General features: G+C 38.7%; 1 protein-coding gene and 1 long non-coding RNA gene across 3 annotated transcripts in view; one reads left to right on the forward strand and one right to left on the reverse strand.

The window, feature by feature from the left end:
* The window catches only part of PIK3CA (phosphatidylinositol-4,5-bisphosphate 3-kinase catalytic subunit alpha), a 34,856-nt gene extending 24,669 nt beyond the window's left edge, over window positions 1-10,187 (forward strand). The window contains exons 8-21 of one of the 2 annotated variants that reach the window (XM_027709885.2): window positions 323-475; window positions 577-711; window positions 2,217-2,341; window positions 2,727-2,808; window positions 3,276-3,440; window positions 4,004-4,107; window positions 4,907-5,078; window positions 5,305-5,411; window positions 5,923-6,044; window positions 6,574-6,652; window positions 7,512-7,682; window positions 7,936-8,053; window positions 8,222-8,373; window positions 9,483-10,187. In XM_027709885.2, the coding sequence (XP_027565686.1) occupies window positions 323-475; window positions 577-711; window positions 2,217-2,341; window positions 2,727-2,808; window positions 3,276-3,440; window positions 4,004-4,107; window positions 4,907-5,078; window positions 5,305-5,411; window positions 5,923-6,044; window positions 6,574-6,652; window positions 7,512-7,682; window positions 7,936-8,053; window positions 8,222-8,373; window positions 9,483-9,753 (1,956 nt within the window). In that variant the 3' untranslated portion in view covers window positions 9,754-10,187. The remainder of the gene's footprint in view (window positions 1-322; window positions 476-576; window positions 712-2,216; window positions 2,342-2,726; window positions 2,809-3,275; window positions 3,441-4,003; window positions 4,108-4,906; window positions 5,079-5,304; window positions 5,412-5,922; window positions 6,045-6,573; window positions 6,653-7,511; window positions 7,683-7,935; window positions 8,054-8,221; window positions 8,374-9,482) is intronic. The other variant, XM_027709880.2, reaches the window with a different exon arrangement.
* On the reverse strand, window positions 2,580-9,484 carry LOC120323357. The gene is made up of 2 exons (XR_005563713.1): window positions 7,499-9,484; window positions 2,580-2,653 (listed from the first exon to the last, which is right to left on the reverse strand). It is a non-coding gene; the product is annotated as an uncharacterized LOC120323357 (long non-coding RNA).
* Window positions 10,188-19,727: the final 9,540 nt, after the last annotated feature.

Here is a 19,727-nt window from a genome sequence, read left to right on the forward strand (position 1 = left end):
GGCTTTCAGTCTAAAACTGTTGCTCCTTGTTCTTTCACTACAGGCCTTGGTAAAAAGTCTCTCTGTGTCAAAAAAACTTTCTACATCATCTTGACTTATTCTGATGTGAGGAAGGTGTCAGCATGTGTCGTTTGATATAATTGTGTAAAATGATTGCTATGACAGTCATTCACAGAAAAGTACGGTGCAGCTTCCACAATCTGCTTTCTGCTAAGCTGGGAATGTAACAACTTGATCTGGGAGGAATATATTGTTTCTTCTGACTCGCTCTGCAGTAATTCATAGATGACCCTGAAAAAAATCATATTTTAATCTCTTTAAGGAGCACTGTCCATTGGCTTGGGGAAATATAAACATGTTCGATTACACAGACACTCTTGTATCTGGGAAAATGGCTTTGAATCTCTGGGCAGTACCTCATGGGCTGGAGGATTTGTTGAATCCTATTGGTGTTACTGGATCAAATCCAAATAAGGTATTTGCATGCCAGCTTCCTCAAGAGTATATTTTCAAAATATGCTGTATTCTAATAAGTATCATTCGACAGAAAAAGTAATTTGAATTCCCTTTACACAGGAAACTCCATGTTTAGAGCTGGAGTTTGACTGGTTTAGCAATCCTGTAAAGTTTCCAGATATGGCAGTGATAGAAGAACATGCCAACTGGACAATATCACGTGAACTGGGATTCAACTACAGCTATGCAGGGCAGGTAAGGTAAACCCCCCCTTCCAAGATCAGCTACTGAAATAGGAAAGTATTATTTACTACTTTATTTTACTCAGTATGTTAGTGATAAAACTTTTTTCTTTTATACCCTGATTTATTGTAAAATCAAGTAATCAATTTTTTGTTGTGTGTTTAGTAAAATGAGTAATATATTCTCCTTTCTTTATATTACCAGTAAACTGACCTAATGGTTCACTCACCAACCAAAACACTTCAAAGAGAAACTGTCTTGCTGTACAAAATGTTAGGGCATTTTTAACATTTTTGTATTGCTAATTCAGGTGTCTGAAATACTTAGTTTAACTATTCAAAAGTTGTAATTCTCCATCAGTGACGCTGTTTTTCCTTGTTGCAGTTTCGTGTTTATGTGTAGGCTTTCCTGTGTAACCCAGAGGTGCTTAAACTCTCTACTGTCTGTTTTATGGGCTAGTTCCGACCATAAGTAGAGGGAATTTTAAGAGAATTGACTGGCACACACATGGGTGTAGTCCTTTATCTCTTCTCTTCCACGGAAGGGAGCTTGGGCGTTGACAGTTGGCTTTTTGGTGAGGTTTGGAGCTTTCTTCAAAGCACTTGTTGGATGAATAAAAGAAGTTAAAAAAGAAAAGCAGCAAAGCTAAAATTGCTCTGTATTTAAAACCATGGCTGTGAAATCAGTTGTTTTACATTTTCTTCTGGAGGCTGCTTCAAAGACTTGAGAGTTTCCCCAAGAGAGCTCCATGGTCTGTGTGAAGAAGAGTCTCGTGGTGGAAAGTTTCGCTGTGCCAAAAACTGCGTAGGTGGTAGTGAGCGTCCAGTTTGGGAATTCTGGTGATATTTATACCATATCAACATATCTTGAACAACAGGCTGTAGGCATTTGATTTCTCTTGATACTCTGCAGGAAGTCCCTCATAGAGTAGCATATCTGCTGTGGTTTATGCAGCAATGCTGCAGGGCTCTCAATGAATGTTTAAGGCCAGCTGGCTTCTTGGTAAATAACATTCCTTTGCTATAACACAGCCTATTACCTGAGCTTGTATATGCTCAACTCGGTTTTTTTTTTTGTCTGTAGGCAAAAATAAAAAATGGTGAGGAGGATAAACTCACTTCAGTGGCAAAGTAGTAGTCAACTTACACTTTACAATTGAAAAAAAAACCCTGAAGTATAATAAGGTCTCAAATTACTATCTTATCTTTTTTTGGTGATAATCCTTACAACACCATAGAAGAAGTTCATAGTGGTTAAATATGGAAAAGCCTTTGTTTTTAGTTCTGAATCTTTTTCACTCCTCTCAACAGCTCTCAGCAGTCTCAAGCTGGGGGTAGAAATGACCAGTTTCATTTTGTGCTGCATTATGTTGTTCATCAGATATCAACTGCTGCCATTTCTCCACACTGCTAATTAAGTTGAAATGTTAAAATACTGTGTTAAACACACTTTCCTGTGTGTTGTATGGCAACAGAAAGAATTGTGTGGAGGGTTAAGGTACCACTTTCTCTCTGCAGAGTAACAGAATAGCCAGAGACAGTGAATTGACAGAGAGTGACAAGGAGCAGTTGCGAGCCATCTGCACACGAGACCCTCTGTCTGAAATCACTGAGCAAGAGAAGGACTTCCTCTGGAGACACAGGTATTGGAAATTAAAAACCAAACCAAAGAAAAACCCTTGTTGGCATAACAAGACTTCACCCCGTTCCCTCTAAATTTGTCATGATTATGCTGGATTTTGCTCCCTTTTCCTCCATACCGTGGAGTTGGTATTTTAGACAAGGCTTGCAAAGTGTTCTGCGCTGTATGTCTTGGTTAAGGCCATGGAGAAAAGTCAGTTACTGAATGAGTTCACATTTTCCCTGTTGCTTCAGTCTTACCTGCATGCATGGATCCTGACAGCCGTCTGGGTATCCATGGGATTCTGCTGACAAAGGAAGAAAAAGGTGCAAGGCTGTGGGGACATAGTAGATGGTTATTGAAGCAAAAATAATGTTTTTTACATGCAACTTTTTTCTCTTTTGTAGACACTATTGTGTGAATACTCCAGAAATTCTGCCCAAATTACTTTTGTCTGTTAAATGGAATTCTAGAGATGAAGTGGCCCAGGTAACAAAAAGCACTGAAGAAGTTTTAAGTTTTGAAGAAGCTTTAAAATATGCTATTTTAAAGAAAACTCCTAGAAGTTAAAAAAATGTTATGTGTGCATGATACATTGAATGAAAACTTGGATGATTCAAGTTGCCACTATAATTGACAGATGCCTCTGGTCCAGAGTTCTTGTTCTTTAGCTCAGCCTGAGTCTTAAGATTTTTCTCTTGGTTGGCATTACTTGAATCCCTCTTAGGTTGCAACTTGTCAGTTAAATGTGAGAGTTTGTTTTCATTCTTTTTGTAGTGGGTAAAACAACAAAGTCAACTGGCAACTAATATCAAATTATTGATTGAGAGGACAAGGAAGTAAATTGCTTCTACTCGGATGCAGTTTGTGTCTGACAATACCTGCCAATGGCTCTGTATTACAGCTTCTTCCTAATCAGTGCAAACTTGTAACATGCCTGGACTTCTTGTCCACAGATGTACTGTTTGGTAAAAGACTGGCCTTCAATCAAGCCAGAGCAAGCAATGGAGCTCTTGGACTGTAATTATCCAGATCCAATGGTGCGAGCTTTTGCAGTTCGGTGTCTGGAGAAGTCCCTGACAGATGACAAACTGTCTCAGTATCTGATCCAGCTGGTACAGGTACATAACATATTTTGGTGTGTTTGTTGTCTTGTGTATATTCAGTGATCACAGAGGCTTAAAATACAACAAAAATTAAGATGTTGTGAAAAATAGGTCAGCAAAAATATCTGTTTGCTTTGTGGATTATTTAGGAGAAGATGAAATGTAGTTTATTTTCTGTAGTGCTGCGGTTTTGCTTGTTGATACTGAATGCCAGAATTTTGCAGAGATGCAAAACTGTTCTACCAACTGGAACAGGCAGCTATTTCAGCTGTCCTAACATAAGGGAAAGTATGAGCAGAAGCATCTTCTCAAAATTTTGAGCAAGTTGAGGCTAAAATATTTGGTAACAGTAAAGGAAGCATCAGATGGTAAGTCCCTGAAATAGAAGCAGCCAGTGCACAGTTAGCATATATTGTTCAAATCCTAACACATGCAAGTATTAATACCAAGATCAGTCATTCTACAAAAATTAATGTAAAACATAGATTGCTTTTTATTTAACTGTCTTTAATCTGTATATTTTTCATAGAAATAATAACTGCAGATGATTTTTTTCATTTTCTTTTATCCTTAACTAGGTTCTGAAATACGAACAGTATTTAGATAATCAGCTTGTGAGATTTTTACTCAAGAAAGCACTGACCAATCAAAGGATAGGACACTTCTTCTTTTGGCATCTAAAGTAAGCTTAATGTCATGTTAAGGGGTGGTGTTAGTTAGAACAACTAACAACAATTAGTTGTTCTAAAGGCTTGGCATACTAAATGTCCATTCTTAAGAAAATGTTACCACTCAGAATAAAGATTAGTTTATGTTGGTTAAGAGTTTGAATGCATAGTTTGGTGATAGAAATCATGTCTTGCGGTTTCAAAAGCTAGTTAATAGATACTTAGGCATGTCCTTCTTTTTGTCTAATGATGATTATTGTAAAAACAAGGTAGTCTGAGACTGCTGAAAGCCTCTCAGATTTTTAGCTGCCCAGTCCTCCATCAGTTTTTTCCAGATAATTTTACAAATATATGAGGCCTAATGGAAGCCACTCAATTTGACCAGATAAAGCTTTGAAAAAGCTTACTAAAAACTCTTTTTCCTTGCCTATTACGGGCTTATTATAGAGCTTGATAGCCCAAATATCTCAGTGTTCTTCCTTACTGAATATAACATGGGCTTTTGAAATTCCTAACGTTGAGAAGACTGAGTATAGATCAGTCTCCAACATACAAGGCTGTAGCTTGGTCTCACCTAAAAATGCTGCTCTAAGCTGGTGTGATCAGACACAGAAGTAGAAGCAAGGCATCTTTGTGCTTTCAGTTTTCTGCTTTCCTTGGTAACCATCAAGGAAAAGGGAATAAGTTGCCTGGTTAACTTGTTTGAGGGGATGTATTTTAGGACTGTATGAGGAAGTTACAAGTATAGCTTAATTTTTGACACCTCTAAGTGGTCTTGTCTCTAAGCTGCAACTGTTCTTCCTCTCTGTGTAGGTCTGAAATGCACAATAAAACTGTCAGTCAGAGGTTTGGTTTACTTCTGGAGTCCTACTGTCGAGCGTGTGGAATGTACCTAAAGCATCTGAGCAGGCAGGTGGAGGCTATGGAGAAGTTGATCAACCTCACAGATATTCTCAAGCAGGAGAAAAAAGATGAGACCCAGAAGGTATTATAATCTGTCCATGTATCGAAACTGTTGCTGTTTTGTCATAGGAATTACTTAGAACTGTTCTATGTGATGAACTAGGAAAGCGTTAATGCCAACTTCAGTAGGTTTAGGTTTATGTTATCCTAGGAGCTGTAATATTTTCTGTGCAATGCCATTGTCTACCCCTTCAGGCAATAGAGCTAAAGTTAAAGGTTTCAATTTGTGTAATGTGATTATTTATCAGGTACAGATGAAGTTCCTTGTGGAACAGATGAGGCGGCCAGATTTCATGGATGCCTTGCAAGGTTTTATCTCTCCTCTCAATCCTGCGCATCAGCTGGGGAATCTTCGGTATCGTATTCAGTTCTGAAGTTTGTCTGGGTATTTAAGTAAATGTTTAGCCATGGTAACACTGACAGCATTGAGGTTAAATGTTAACATATTAAATGTTAGTATCTTCAAACTTCACTGAATAAAATCTGTAGCAGAGTAATCCATAAACAGGACAGTCATTTCAATCTAATGGTGTAAGAAATTAGGGAACAACGTGATCCTTAGCTGTTCCTTTAAGGTGATGGGAACTGCAATCCTTTTTCCAGTTGTAAGGACCATGCACTACCAAAGGAGTATTTACTGCATAACCATATCTTCTGTTGGTCTTAACAAATGGTTAACATTGCACTTACTAATTTAAGTCTGAGTCTGAAATTAAAAATCATGGATTGTCAGTTACCTCTGCATCTTTAATTTGGTACGAGTTCAGATATTCTCCAAAACAGGGGGAACAAAACTATACAGTATTACAGAAACATGATATGAGTATCAAATTGTGCCTATTTCATAGATATCTTATCTCTTTTAGGCTTGAGGAGTGCAGGATAATGTCATCTGCAAAAAGGCCGCTGTGGTTGAACTGGGAAAACCCAGATATTATGTCTGAATTGTTATTTCAGAACAATGAGATAATATTTAAAAATGGAGATGGTAAGGAAAAATAAGTGTAATTCAAACACTACATATCTGTTTATTTTCCTAACCTATTGTTTAGTGGTTTTTCTAAGCATATAAAATACATATATAAAAAAAATAATTTTAAAAATCAGCTGAACAAAGCCATTTTTTTTTCCAGAAAAACTAAACATGGACAAATAAGTATTTATCTCAATCAAGTACAAATTTTGTATGTTCTAAGATGTTCAGCCTGTTGAGGTGGAACATGATACTATGTACTGTTTGTTCTTTTTACTTGAAGATGTCTTCAAGATACTACAGATGTGTAATCTATAATTCCATTTTCATGGATTTAGTGTATATTTTTAAAATCACCACCAGAAGTTTATATTGATTTTTGACTATTTAAAACACGCTTTTCTCTATTGAGGGAACAAACCCTAAACTGTGCAAACCTCATTACCTTTAGATGTATTTAGACATACTTTTGGGGGGGAAAAGTAAAGTAAGATCTAACCAAGTATTCTGGTGTTACAAAATTTGCAACCTTTGACTATTTCAGACTTGCGTCAGGACATGCTGACACTTCAGATAATTAGAATTATGGAAAACATCTGGCAAAATCAGGGTCTTGACCTTCGGTAAGCATTAGAAGTCATTTCCAAGCAATACTGTTCTTAATGGATTTTGCATTGTTTTTTTTTTCCCAGAGATTGCTCCTGTTTTCCCAAGGGTAATAAATGAAATGCTATAAATAGGCATGTTTGTACATTTTAGAGCAATATTTGATTTTTTAATAACCTTCGGTTAACTAAACTACTGGATTTTCTAAACCTAGGATCATATTTGAGAAATACTCAAGTCTTATTCAAGTGGGTAGGAGTGATTTACGTACCAGGGATGGATACAAGGGCTAATGCTCAGTAGCCACACTGTGGTCAGCTGATTGTGTCTGTAGGTTTGACTTTGAACACGTTGCCAAACCCGCAGCCCTCTTGAGCAGTGACTCTTTGTAATTGGGGTTGTCATTTCAGTACCCACAGTCGGTATTGCCCAGTGTGATCTGTGTGCAGCTTCTCCATGTCTAGACAGCCTGTGAGTACACAGCTTCTGCAGGGCATTCAGTATAAACTATTCTGCTTCTGGAAAACTGATGCTAGACAGGTTCCAAATTTGTGTTTGCTGCATGGTGGATTTTTAGGTGGGTGTGTAACAGCTGTCACTGCACTGTCAAGGAACCCCCAGTTTTCATTTCCTTATCTAGACAAAAGGACCTACTGGTCTGCATCATCTCTCATGGGTCACAGTTTTGTCTCCAGTACTGTAAGGAGTGACAGAATTATGGCTTTGTCCAAGAGTGATTTGCAGTTACACTTGCCTGTGACTTAAACAGTAGTCAGATACAGAAATCTGCAAAAATAGACCCTGTCCCACCTCTTGCCACCATTATCTATAAAGGAAAAAAAAAACAAAAACAAAGAACTAACCTTTGTCTTTCAGGATGTTGCCTTATGGTTGTTTATCAATTGGTGACTGTGTGGGACTCATCGAGGTCGTGAGGAGCTCTCACACGATCATGCAGATTCAATGTAAAGGAGGCTTAAAAGGAGCACTGCAGTTCAACAGCCATACATTGCACCAGTGGCTCAAGGACAAGAACAAAGGAGACATGTGAGATTTCCTGTTGCCTGTTTTTCTTGTCCGTGTGCTTGTTTTTGATGGAAATTTCAAGAGAACTAAAGTTCATCAAGTGGGAAGTTTATGTCCATAATTGTGTCTATCTGGTTTTGGTTTTGTTTTCTTTTTTACCTGCCCTTGTTTCCCCGGTATTCCTGCTTGTAGCTCTCTTAATGAGAAAGGAAAATTTGCACTTCTGTGTTATTAGAATACCTGAGGAAAGTGTCTCCTTTTCTGTTTTGGGTAGGTATGATGCAGCTATTGACTTGTTTACACGTTCTTGTGCCGGCTACTGTGTTGCCACCTTTATCCTGGGCATTGGTGATCGCCACAACAGTAACATCATGGTCAAAGATGATGGACAAGTAAGATATGTTTTTCTAAAACCATACCCCTAAGGTCATCCTCACTTTGATATGAGTTTGTTTTCAAAAAAAACAACCTATCAGAACTATAAGTAAATGATCGATTTTACTGTGACTTCATTTAAACATGGAATTACTAATCTTAAAATACCTTTCTGTCTTTCCAAGCTGTTTCACATTGACTTTGGGCACTTCCTCGATCACAAGAAGAAAAAATTTGGTTATAAAAGAGAGCGTGTGCCATTTGTCTTAACACAAGACTTCTTAATAGTGATTAGTAAAGGAGCCCAAGAATGTACCAAAACAAGGGAGTTTGAAAGGTGAGCCTTCTTTTAAGCATTTAAACTCCAGAGTATTTTGTACCTAAAATGCACTTTACTATGGTGACATTTAATAATTAGACCTTATAACTGAAAAGTAGTATTTTAATTGGCTTGCAGTGGGTATGTTTCCAATTCTTTAGTTGAAGATCAGCCACCTCCTTGTAAATCAATAGGTAATCTTAGCACTTACGTGACCTTTGGTCCATGAAATCTCACTGAGATTTGCAGGGTCAGCACACATGTGATTAAAGATGATCATTTTTTAAACATCTGAAATTTCTTTGACTTAACATTTAAAATCCTCTTGGCGTTGCAAAACTGCAAGTACTGAGAATTCTTAAATGTTGGGTGTTATGTGCATCAGAGCCTTGCTGGTCACTCAGCCATACTTCTCCCTCCTATAGCTGCTGTGGTACCAGCTCTTCAGATGGCCTCTGTAGTTTGGGATATTGTCCAAAACCTGCTGAGAAAGGAGAACTTTAAAATAATAATAATGATAATAATAATAATAGTTGCTGTAGTCATTCTTAATATCTCTTTCCAGCAATCCAGTCTTTTTCCCCTTAACCTGACTCAAGTTAATGATTTCAGCAAAAATGTGTATTTTTCATCCAATGGGATACAGCAAATGTCCCTGTTTTCAATGTATTCTTCAGCGTATCTAAGGAGCAAAAGCTACTGCCTTCGTAAAACTACAGGAAAAGTGCATCTCTGATGATAACCAGGAAAGCACTGTTTGCAGCAGTGTATCTGGAAACATGTTTTAAAATCTGAAATGTCAGTAGAAATGTCAGTTCAAACATCTCTGTGAACTCCCATAAATTTGTGCTGAACAGTTGCATGAATTGCACGTGGGGTTTAAGGCTAGAAAGCCTGACTTTAGTTTGGCTGTTGTGTTAGTCTGACCACTACTAATTCATGTACAGATGGAGATAAACTAAGTAGGAAGAGGAGTGTACCTTCTCAGCAACATCATGGTGTTCTTAGTAGACTAAGAGTGTCCAGTTTTTAGTGTCTGGTTATCTGAAAACTGGTTTTGAGGTGAAGAAGTAACATGCACCTCGTAGGGAAATACACTGAGCTTTTTTCCCCCTGGTCTCTTCCAGGTTTCAGGAGATGTGCTATAAGGCTTACCTAGCAATTCGGCAGCATGCCAATCTCTTCATCAACCTTTTCTCCATGATGCTTGGCTCAGGAATGCCAGAACTGCAGTCCTTTGATGACATTGCTTACATTCGAAAGACCCTTGCATTGGACAAAACTGAGCAGGAAGCTCTGGAGTACTTCATGAAGCAAATGAATGATGCTCACCATGGTGGCTGGACAACAAAAATGGACTGGATCTTCCACACAATAAAGCAACATGCTTTGAACTGAACAGACAGCAGAGAAAACAAGAACTGATACCCAGCTTTGTGGGTACTGCACTGTTAATACCCGTTAGCAGCAAAGACTGGTTGCATAGGAATTGCACAAACCATGAACAACACTAGAATTTATGGCAAGAAAAGAGATTAATTGTTCAGACAACTGTCAGAAAATAATGTAAAACAGGGTTTCAGATAGCACTAAAATTGTACACTTCAAAAATTAAGCTTTAGTATGATGTGTGCAGAGAGACCTTGACAAATTAGAGAGATGGGCAATCACCAGCCGTGTGAATTTTAACAAGGGCAAGTGCCAGATTCCGCACCTGGGATGGGGCAACCCTGGCTGTAAAGACTGGGGAATGAGGCTGAAGAGTAGCTGTGGAAAGGGACCTGGGGGTCCTGGTCCCTGGCAGGTTGAATATGAGTCAGCAGTGCCCTGGCAGCCAGGAGGGCCAACCGTGTCCGGGGGGGCATCAGGCAAAGCATCGCCAGCCGAGTGAGGGAGGTGATTGTCCTGCTCTGCTCTGCACTGGGGCGGCCTCACCTTGAGTTCTGTGTGCAGTTTGGGGCACTACAATATAAAAAAGACATTAAGCTGTTAGAGAGCGTCCAAAGGAGGGCCATGAAGATGGTAAAGGGTCTGGAGGGGAAGCCTTGTGAGGAGCGGATGAGGTCACTTGGTTTGTTCAGCCTGGAGGAGACTGAGGGGAGACCTCATTGCAGTTACAACTTCCTCGTGAGGGGGAGAGGAGGGACAGGCACTGATCTCTGCTCTGTGGTGACCAGTGACAGGACTCGAGGAAACGGCATGAAGCTGAATCAGGGGAGGTTTAGGTTGGATATCAGGAAAAGGTTTTTTACACAGAGAGTGGTTGGGCACTGGAACAGGCTCCCCAGGGAAGTGGTCTCAGCACCAAGCCTGCCAGAGTTCAAGAAGCATTTGGACAACATTCTCAGGCACATGGTGTGACTCTTGGAGTGTCCTGTGCAGAGCCAGGAGTTGGAATTGATGATCCTTGTGGGTCCCTTCCAGCTCAGCATATTGTGTGATTTTATGATTCATGTTATGCCTTAAGCCCAAAAAGGTAAACTTGGAAGAATGTTTCCTTTTTTCATTTGACAGGATAAATTAGAAGGAAAAAGAAAATAGTTCTAGCATGAACATAAGAGTCCATCACTTATTATCTTAGATCTGGTACAGCAGGTAGAGACTATGCTGGATCGAGAAGAGTGGAAATAGAATTCAAGTGGTAGCAAATGCTTAAATGCAGCATAGTTTGACGAGGAGTTTTAAGCTCAAAGATCTAAATACAGTAGTGAGAGGACAGTGCCTTTTAAATGTGCTCGGAGGCATTAACATTTGCGGGGTTCAGGTGACCCTTTGATTTCTGGGTCCATCATCTGCACAGTTTCTGAAAGCAGTAGGAAATAGGCCCACTCAGTATGGTGTTTCTTCTGCTCAGTATTTCTAGGGGTGCAATTCATACCTTCACAAAGAAACTCCCTATCATCCCCAAAAACTGAGTAACCTGGAAATCGAATGGTCAGAATTGGGTTTAGTGCAACAGAGAGCTGTAGTGTTCATCTTAGGTTTGCTTTAATCTAACTTGAACTGAATAGATTTTTTTCATACATGTTTTCCAGAACCTAAAGAAAGGTGAGTTATTAAAATTATTGAAAGATTATTTTTTTATAAAGGCTATTTATATAATAGGAACTATTATTAATATATATTCTTTATTTACATGATTTGTCCCATATTCACTCTTTTAATTTTGCAGCCCAGTTCTATCTGTCCAAGACTCCCATTTTCATTAATGTCACTTAAGGTTACCAGATATACTCCTGGGACCAAATTCAGCCCTAGTGAAAGAGGACACAAGTACCAGTGAAGTAGTGGGGGATACACCCACTAATGCCAGAGGTAAACTTGGCCTAAGTCTCTTAAAAAAATTTGGGGAATCACTCTTCACATTATGGAAGTGATATGCTGGGTATTCAAAGAAAGTACATTTAAACCCTCCATTTTTGGGTCTACCATTTCTCCTCTTTCTTCCTCCTTTGGAAGTGGTTGTTGAATCCAGTAAGATACATCAGAAATAGCAATTTAGATTTTCAATATGATCTATAACAAGCAGTTCAACATGCAGCAGATATGTTGGCTAGCTCAAAGCATGTGGAGTTACCAAACATTTTATAGCTTTGTCTGTTTTGTGCCTGTGTGTAATATATATTTGTAAATCTAGTTGTTGTCCTTTAACACAATTACGTGTGCAATTAATGAAATTGGCACCACTTTTTGAAACTGTTCAGAGTACTGAGGATTTCAGATTGCCCGTATGCACAACTTCAGATAGGACTGTTTTTCTAATTATTAAAGAGGTTTTTCTAATTAGTGAAGCCCATGATTCTGTGGGTGATGTTCACCCTAACATTTTAAACTTGCTAGATTGGCAGCACTTGGAGTGAATTCCAAAGGTTTGGGGCTTTCGGGGGTTCAGCTTGTTCGCTTGCAAACACGCACCGAGGTGCCACTCAGAAAGTGCAATACCACGTGTAATATAAAATATGCTGACAGTTGGTGTTAGATTAGAATATAAGTATATAATAAACTGTACTTTGTGCAGGCTGTACTGATGAGGTAATGAGTGGTTGGCTTCATTAGGCAAATTGTAATATATTAAAAATGTGCAATCAATTACATTATGAAAGACTTTGGGGATTGTAAAGCCAAGGCTTTGGTGTTTCAAGACACTTTCATAGTCAGGATCCTGCAGTCTATTACTGCACACAAGGACTCTTGATGTTTGGGGGAAAACCTGGGTTTGTGAACACTACAGAAGCTCCAAGAATAGTATGGGAAATGTGAAGTTTTATTTCCTTAGTTCTACTAAATATTTTGGAGTAGTCCACTAGACTTCCCATTACTCTTTTTATTGACTGTTACATATTCCTTTTTGTTCATATGAATATTTTAACTCCTGCTAACCTTCGTTGTACTTTCTAGAGCAAAGTTACCCTTTTATCTATTACTTTACAGTCAACACACACTAATTGTTTAGCTCTTGAAACATGGTTTAGTTTCAGTTTAAGTTTAGTTCACAAAATCTGAAACCCTGTTGGCTGTCTCTCTTATTTTAACTGAGTAAACCTGTTGCACAAACGTCACATTAGGTGCTATATTATCCTTATTTATCTGGTGTTGAAACAATGCTTTACCTCGTTTATCTAAGAGATGGTCAGCTTTTTCCAGCCTGGATGAAAAGATCAACTCAAAATTTATCAGATGTTATGAGCCCAACTTTCTTTGTACCTTGCCCCTTCCTAGCCCTTTACTTCTGTAAATATGAGTATAAATGTCTTTCAGTTCAAGCACACAGTGTTCTGCACCCTTTTTGCCCAGACAGAGGTATGAGGAATCAGGTTCTGTTTCCAAAAGTTACTGCAATGAAATGTGCATAAGCTGTAGAAGTTATTATGAGAATCAAATAGTAAAAGAAAGGAAACTTCATAGGGATGCAGACATAATACAATTCAGGATAATTACAAAAATTTTAAATAAAATTTTTTTAAAAAGTAGGAGAAACTCATGGGCTTTAAGCAGTTCTTACCATAACCAGGATGGGCATTTGAAAAATATTCTGCTGGTGTTTCAGGAAAAAAACAAATCCTTTTCTCAGCTTCAAAGTGTTCAACCCTAATTACCGTATCCTGTTACGCCCGTTCTGTGCTGGTGTAACTTCACTGCAGGTAGTGGAGGTTCTGTTTCCTTACACTGCTGTAAATGAGAGGATGTCATCTGCTCACAGTATCAGAAATAAGATCTGCTTACAGACCATGAAAGCACCTGCAACTGAGCTCTAGATTTTTACAGAGATAGCTTGGAATTTGGCTTATTTTTATCTATTCTCACCTCTTGGAGATTTCAAAATGTTCCCTTTGCTCTGAGAATCAGCTGCACAAAACACTAAAGTAGCTTATTTTGAGATTGAATTGAATCTGAACACCTTGCTCCTGCAGAACTTCATTGTAAGACTGCCAGAGCAAGGATCCCAGGAGTGGGCCATGTGCTTTGTCACAAAGCATTAGGAAATGGAGTTTTATTGAAACACAAATTTAAAGCTAGTAACTTTTTCAACTGTGAAACTGCATTTGATTTAATGACAGAACAGGCTGCTGCTGCTTAGTTTTACTTAGAATTACATTCTTTGCTTTCTTAAAGGTAGCAGAAAAAGCACCTGTACTGACTTTATATACGCATGCTTCTCTGTTCTGAAAGGGTGCATTAGTAGGTTTTTTCAGAAGTGAAACATTTTCAGTATAGGTTTTAAAATTTTAAAAAAGGCATTTAAATAAAACCAAAATTGTAAGTGTTTTGGCATCTTCTGGAGAAGATATGAGCCTGCACATTAAGGACAATGTAGAAATTACCAAGTTTGTAAGAACTTTGTATGTGATGACCCTGCTGGTGGCGGTTTGGCAAGTTGTTTGTGGGGTTTTATGCCAACTTTCCTTTTTATGTAAAATATTAAATGCCCTTCAGTGGTCAGGAGCCCACATTTGTTGACAATTTGAAGGTATTTTCTTTGCTTTGTCATTCTATAACTGACATGTTCTAGCATCTGTTCTCAATAGTAATTATGAATTCCTCCTGTTTTGCACGTCTGCACAGGTTGTAGACTTGGGCTGGACCCATTCAAAAAACAAATATTAGCAAAGCCACTTGAAATTACTATTTTGTTGATGTCTTTGACATCTTGAAAATGCTTCAAGTTAATGAAAATGGTGTGGTATTACAGAAAGAATTGTAACTTGCTGCTTCTGAGATTTTCTTTTTTAAGCCTTTTCCTCTTGTTTTAGTTTTACTTGAATGGAAGAACCACACTTGTGTTTTTTTTTAAATACTATATAGCCGTGGATGTTGTTGCAGATTGTTGAATCCCAGTTTAATTTTGCAATACATGTTTCATACAAATAATGAATTTGTATCTTTTTATTTTGTGCTAAAAGTTGTCTCAGTTTAGGTGAGGCTCTATCTGTCCAAAATGATGTGTAGCTCACCACCCCTGCAGCTGGTGTTAGTTTGGGGGTTTTTTTCTGTTTAGTTTTATTTTTTTACATCTGTGTTAATGAAGAGAAGCCAACTGGAAACTGGCTATAGAAGTTTTCTACCTGCATACACTGACCAAACCTACAGGTGCTCTGCTCTTTGAGAAATTCTGGTTTCACTTTATGCTGATACAACACTGTCTTCATCAGAATTACTCTGGATTCACAACAGCATATGAAGTCAGAATTAGACTATATGTATATTAGAATTCCAGATTAGTTATTCTTATGATTCAGTATGAAAGGTGTTCTCATAAGGAGAGGAATGTTTACTAGCAGCCCAGTTAAACACTTTACAATTTTACTTTTTAAATAGTATTTATCAACTAGCCTTCCCCCTCCAAAACTACTATAACCTTGTCTATAGTTCGTTTCATTCTTGAGACTTCCAGGATTTTTGTTGCTTACCAGCTCAGATGTTTCCTCTTGCTACTCTTTCATAGCCTACAGACTTGTTGAACCCACACTCAGGAAAAATGATTGTTCTTAATTGTCAGCAGGGTATTCTTGACTTCTGAGCTTTATGGGATAGACTGAAAAGCTTGAGGTCTTGTTGTGTGAGCACTCCTGACTAAGCCAGAGGTGAATCCCTCTGTCTCTTCCCTTCCTTCTCCAGCACCCCTCTCCCCTAAAAAGGACATGCCCATAGCATAAGAACATCATACAATGTTTGTAAGAGATAGTTGAAGCAATGCCCTGCCAGTACTTCGAAGCTGGTGTCCCCACTAGTTTGCCTAAATGTGTATTAAGTGTCCTTACTGTCACTTCTGTATGTGATGAAATATTCCTTTGGCATAAGGAAGGCAAAAAATACACTATTCTGTCTTGATTCTTTCTGAAATTCTGTTGCCAGATTCCCAATAGTTGTTAAACTGTTTCAGGAACCATTCAATGCAGTGTAACTGCACCAATTTTGTTAGGAACCTGTTCTAGTAATAAAATAAATCACAGTTAAACCTGACTTAATTGTGTGGCTGAAGTTACAGAAAGCCTAATTCAGGCAGAAGCTGTTTCCTTTAAGAATCTTATATCTGTTGTAGTTTAGTTAATCCTTGAGAACCAAAATACAGATATTCATAGTTGCAATCTCATTCTGTCTTGTTTCTTTAACTACTTTTAATCTATTTTCAGGTTCTATTAATAGTGCCCCATATCCTGAATTATCAACTGCCTCAGGCTGTCCAAAGTTGTCTTACTGTTTCGTTTGGGGCTGGGGAAAAAAAAAGAATAGATTAATCCTCTTGTCTTACAGTGGCTGCGGTCCAACTTCTTCATCTTCTCTTGTGAAGATAAATGTGCAGTTCATCATCTGGGAGTATCATCTGTTCTCCTTGCCCCCTTACACCTCTTCAAGTTTTATCTGTGAATATCTACATTCACTTATCAAAATCTACTTCCTTGGTGGAGAAAAGGATTTAAAAAATATATGGCTGTGGTCTGATGTCCTGGATTCTCAGGCTTGAAATTTTGAAAGGATCGTTGTCATTGCACCACAATTGCAGAATTTTCTCAGAATCATTGAGGTTGGCAAAGAGCTTTGGAGATCATTTGGCCCAGCCACGCTGTTCGAGGCAGGATCAGCTCTGGAGCAGGTTGCCCAGGACATCACCCAGTTGGGTTTAGAGCCTATGCAAGAAATAAGAATCCACAGTCAATTTTTTCCCCTTAATGTTTGTATGAAATATCTTCTGTTTCATTGCCTGCTGTCCTTTCAGTGGGCAGCATTGAGAAGAGCCTTGCCTGTCTTTACTCCTCCCTATCAAGTATTTATGTACATTGACAAGATGCCCCTTGAGCTTTCTTTTTGACCAGGATAAACAATCCCAGCTCTCTCAGCCTCCTTTCTTATCCATCGTCTTTATAGCCCTTCACGGACCCATTCCAGTACATCCATGTCAGGCTGGTACAGGGGAGCCCAGTGCTCGAGGTGTGGACTCACCAGTGCTGAGCAGAGGGGCAGGATGAAGGCTCACCTCCCGTGACCTGCTCTGCCAAAGGCAGCCCAGGATCCTGTTGCCATTTTGGGTAAATAGAGCCCAGGAGGGTGTCACCTCTTGATGCTTCTATGTAACTTCACTGAAGCTGGTAGCCAGTTACATGTCTGCATCAAAAGGGGAGTATAAACACCCTACCAGTGCTTGAAATATCTTTTAAAAATGAGACAATTACCTTTGAAATAACCACTACTGGGGGTGGGGGGTGGGGTGGTGTTGCCATGTGTGTGTCATTCTGTGATGAAGGTCTGTGGTAAAGTAGGTAGAAAGCAAGACATTTTTAGTAATAATGGGCCAAAAAGTATTTAAAATGCAGCAAAGATGCATGTGTTGTCATACTGAGAATAGTCTTGCAGTACTTTAAATAAAAAAAAACAAAACCACAACCCCTTTTTTTACCCCTTCTGCTGTGCTACTCAAGTAACAAAAGTTTGGCCTATGATACTTATTGTAGTTATGTTCATGGGAAACTGTAAAAAGTCTGCTTTTTATTTATCTTCGCGGTCTGTATCATGCTGTTTATTAAAAAAAAAACTACTTTTGTTTGGTTTTTATCACACTTTTGAGTGTTAATGTATATACTAACAACTAAATTAAAATGATATGGTTGATACACTTGTGAATTCTGAAGTGAGAATTTAAGGAATCTTCAGCCTTGGAGTGTGATCTGGTGTTGGCAGCTCTGCCTTTGGAAAAGGCTGGAAGGAAGGAGATGGGAATTGCACACATCAGTTAATGATGATGGGGAACAGAAGTAGAATTTGCATTATTTGTGGGTGGGAAGTCCCAGATGCTCATGGTATTTGTTCCTGCACACGTTGATCCTCAAAATAAGTAATTTTATTTTAGTTTTAGATGTGGGCTGTAAAAAACTGTGATAAGAGAGCAGATATTATTGAAGTGTTTCAACTGGGTGGTTTTAAAGCCCTTGCTAAATCAATCTGGTTTGGTTTTGAAAAATATCCTTCATGTTTTCCTTACCAAAATTAGATCTCAAACAAACGAATAAGCAATGTTATATTTTTGTACCCAATACTAACTTTGAAAGAGAGAAACATATTTAGGGAAATTACTCACTGGCAAATATAAGAGCCTGAGGGTGCAATGGAAGCGTGTCTGGGGATATGTTGGTTGACTCTGGACTTCAGTTGCCAACAGACTGTTATTGTGGGAGGGATTTGAGCTCTCTTGATGAGGATTTCACTTTTTTTGGAGGGATGAGGGAAGTGTCAGGGTTTTTACTCAGGCCTCTTCAACACATTGTTGTCCCCACTAAGCTTTAAACTTTGTACACTGCTCGATTCTGTTTCAGATAACACTAACCAGTTTTGCACTGGATCGACTCCATAATAAAAGGTGGATATCATCATCCTTACAATTATTTTGAAGCTCCAGCTGAGCTCCAGTTAGGAGAGAGCAAATCCCAACAGTGGCTAGGGGTTTGGAAGTAGCTGCTTCAGTAACATGGACTAGCAGGTTAAATTTCTGTTTATTACAGCATAAGGTGAATTTTACCTTTCCTGGTAACTATGAAATGGTTATGACTGGTTACTACTGTGTGTTAAATGCACAGGATGATTCAGGGAAGGGGGATCATCAGTTCTTGTTCAAATGCAAATTTTAGACTTTGCTGCCATTACCATGGTGTGATTTTTTTTGTGGTAGTTCTAGGTCTGGATACCTAAAACATGAAAAAATTATGGAAAACTTGCAAAATAATACTGTGAAATAGAAGAAAGATTTGCAGTCTGGGCAGTTTGCTTTAGCAGAGAAATCTTGGTGAGCCCTCCTGATTTTACCCTCAGATATCAGTCTGGTTTCCAACCTGCCCTTCCAAATTGATCCAAAATCTGAACCCATGTAACAAAAGAGCAAGAAACCTGATGCTATACAAGATACGTCAGGTAACCTCCTATATATCCTTTTAAACACTAAAAAAAATCTACCTCTAGCAAAGGTTATCATCATGGACTATGCTTCCTGCTTTCATTGAAAAAAGGGTTTACTCCATTCTTATTTTGGAGAAGATACATCTCTGCTAAGTGAAATAAGCATCATCTGTGTTGCCTATTTAAACAAGGATGTGAATATCACATGGACTTTTCTGCGTTTCGAGTTGGAATTGGTTCTGAGTGATTAAAACCTGGCCCAGAGCTGCCTGAACATCCCAAGCACTTGGTGGCTTAGAAAATAAGACTCATTTAGACTTTTCTGTCCTAAGCATTGATAGCTCTGTTTGATGCCTATGACTTTGAACTGGATCTGCAGCTTCAAAGAGGATCCTCCTCAGATGTTTTTCTTTCACTTAAAGCCTTGTCTTTTTATCTGGTGTAAGTGGTGTTGGGCTCTGCTGCTTTGGGTGGGGAAGAAATCAGTCAAAAGGTACAGAAGTTATGTTGTGCTTTGGTTCATCAGAGTTTGCCTCACGAAGCAAGACTGAATTCAAAGCAAAGGGTTGGGCTTGGGTTTTTTTTGTTTTTTTTTAATCTCTCCCTTGGCAAAGTATGGATTTCAAGTTCTCATCACTGCCCTCTGCTGGGAATTGGGGAAAGTGCTTTTTTGGAATATTTATATGGAAAACGTTTTGGTGAATAGAGGGAGAAGTATGTGGGCATCCACCCATTTGGGTGGCTATAGCCAATTTTTGAGAGCTTTATTACAAGCTGTCCTGGAGAAACCTCAGCAACCATGGCTGGAATAAACAGCAGAGAACAAACTGAAACTGGGATGCCAGGATCTTGCTTGATTGGTAACTCAGCTAAGATGATCATAGATACCCCACATTTATTTAATTTCTGAGGGTTCAGCAGTGTGCCAGCAAAAAGACACCTTTAGTTCTGTTTGTGCTGCTTTCACTAGAACTCCTGTGTGATCAGAG

This window comes from Pipra filicauda, unplaced genomic scaffold (assembly GCF_003945595.2).
Source record: "Pipra filicauda isolate LSUMZ 115617 unplaced genomic scaffold, ASM394559v2 scaffold242_size1167801_pilon, whole genome shotgun sequence".
NCBI classification, from domain to species: domain Eukaryota; kingdom Metazoa; phylum Chordata; class Aves; order Passeriformes; family Pipridae; genus Pipra; species Pipra filicauda.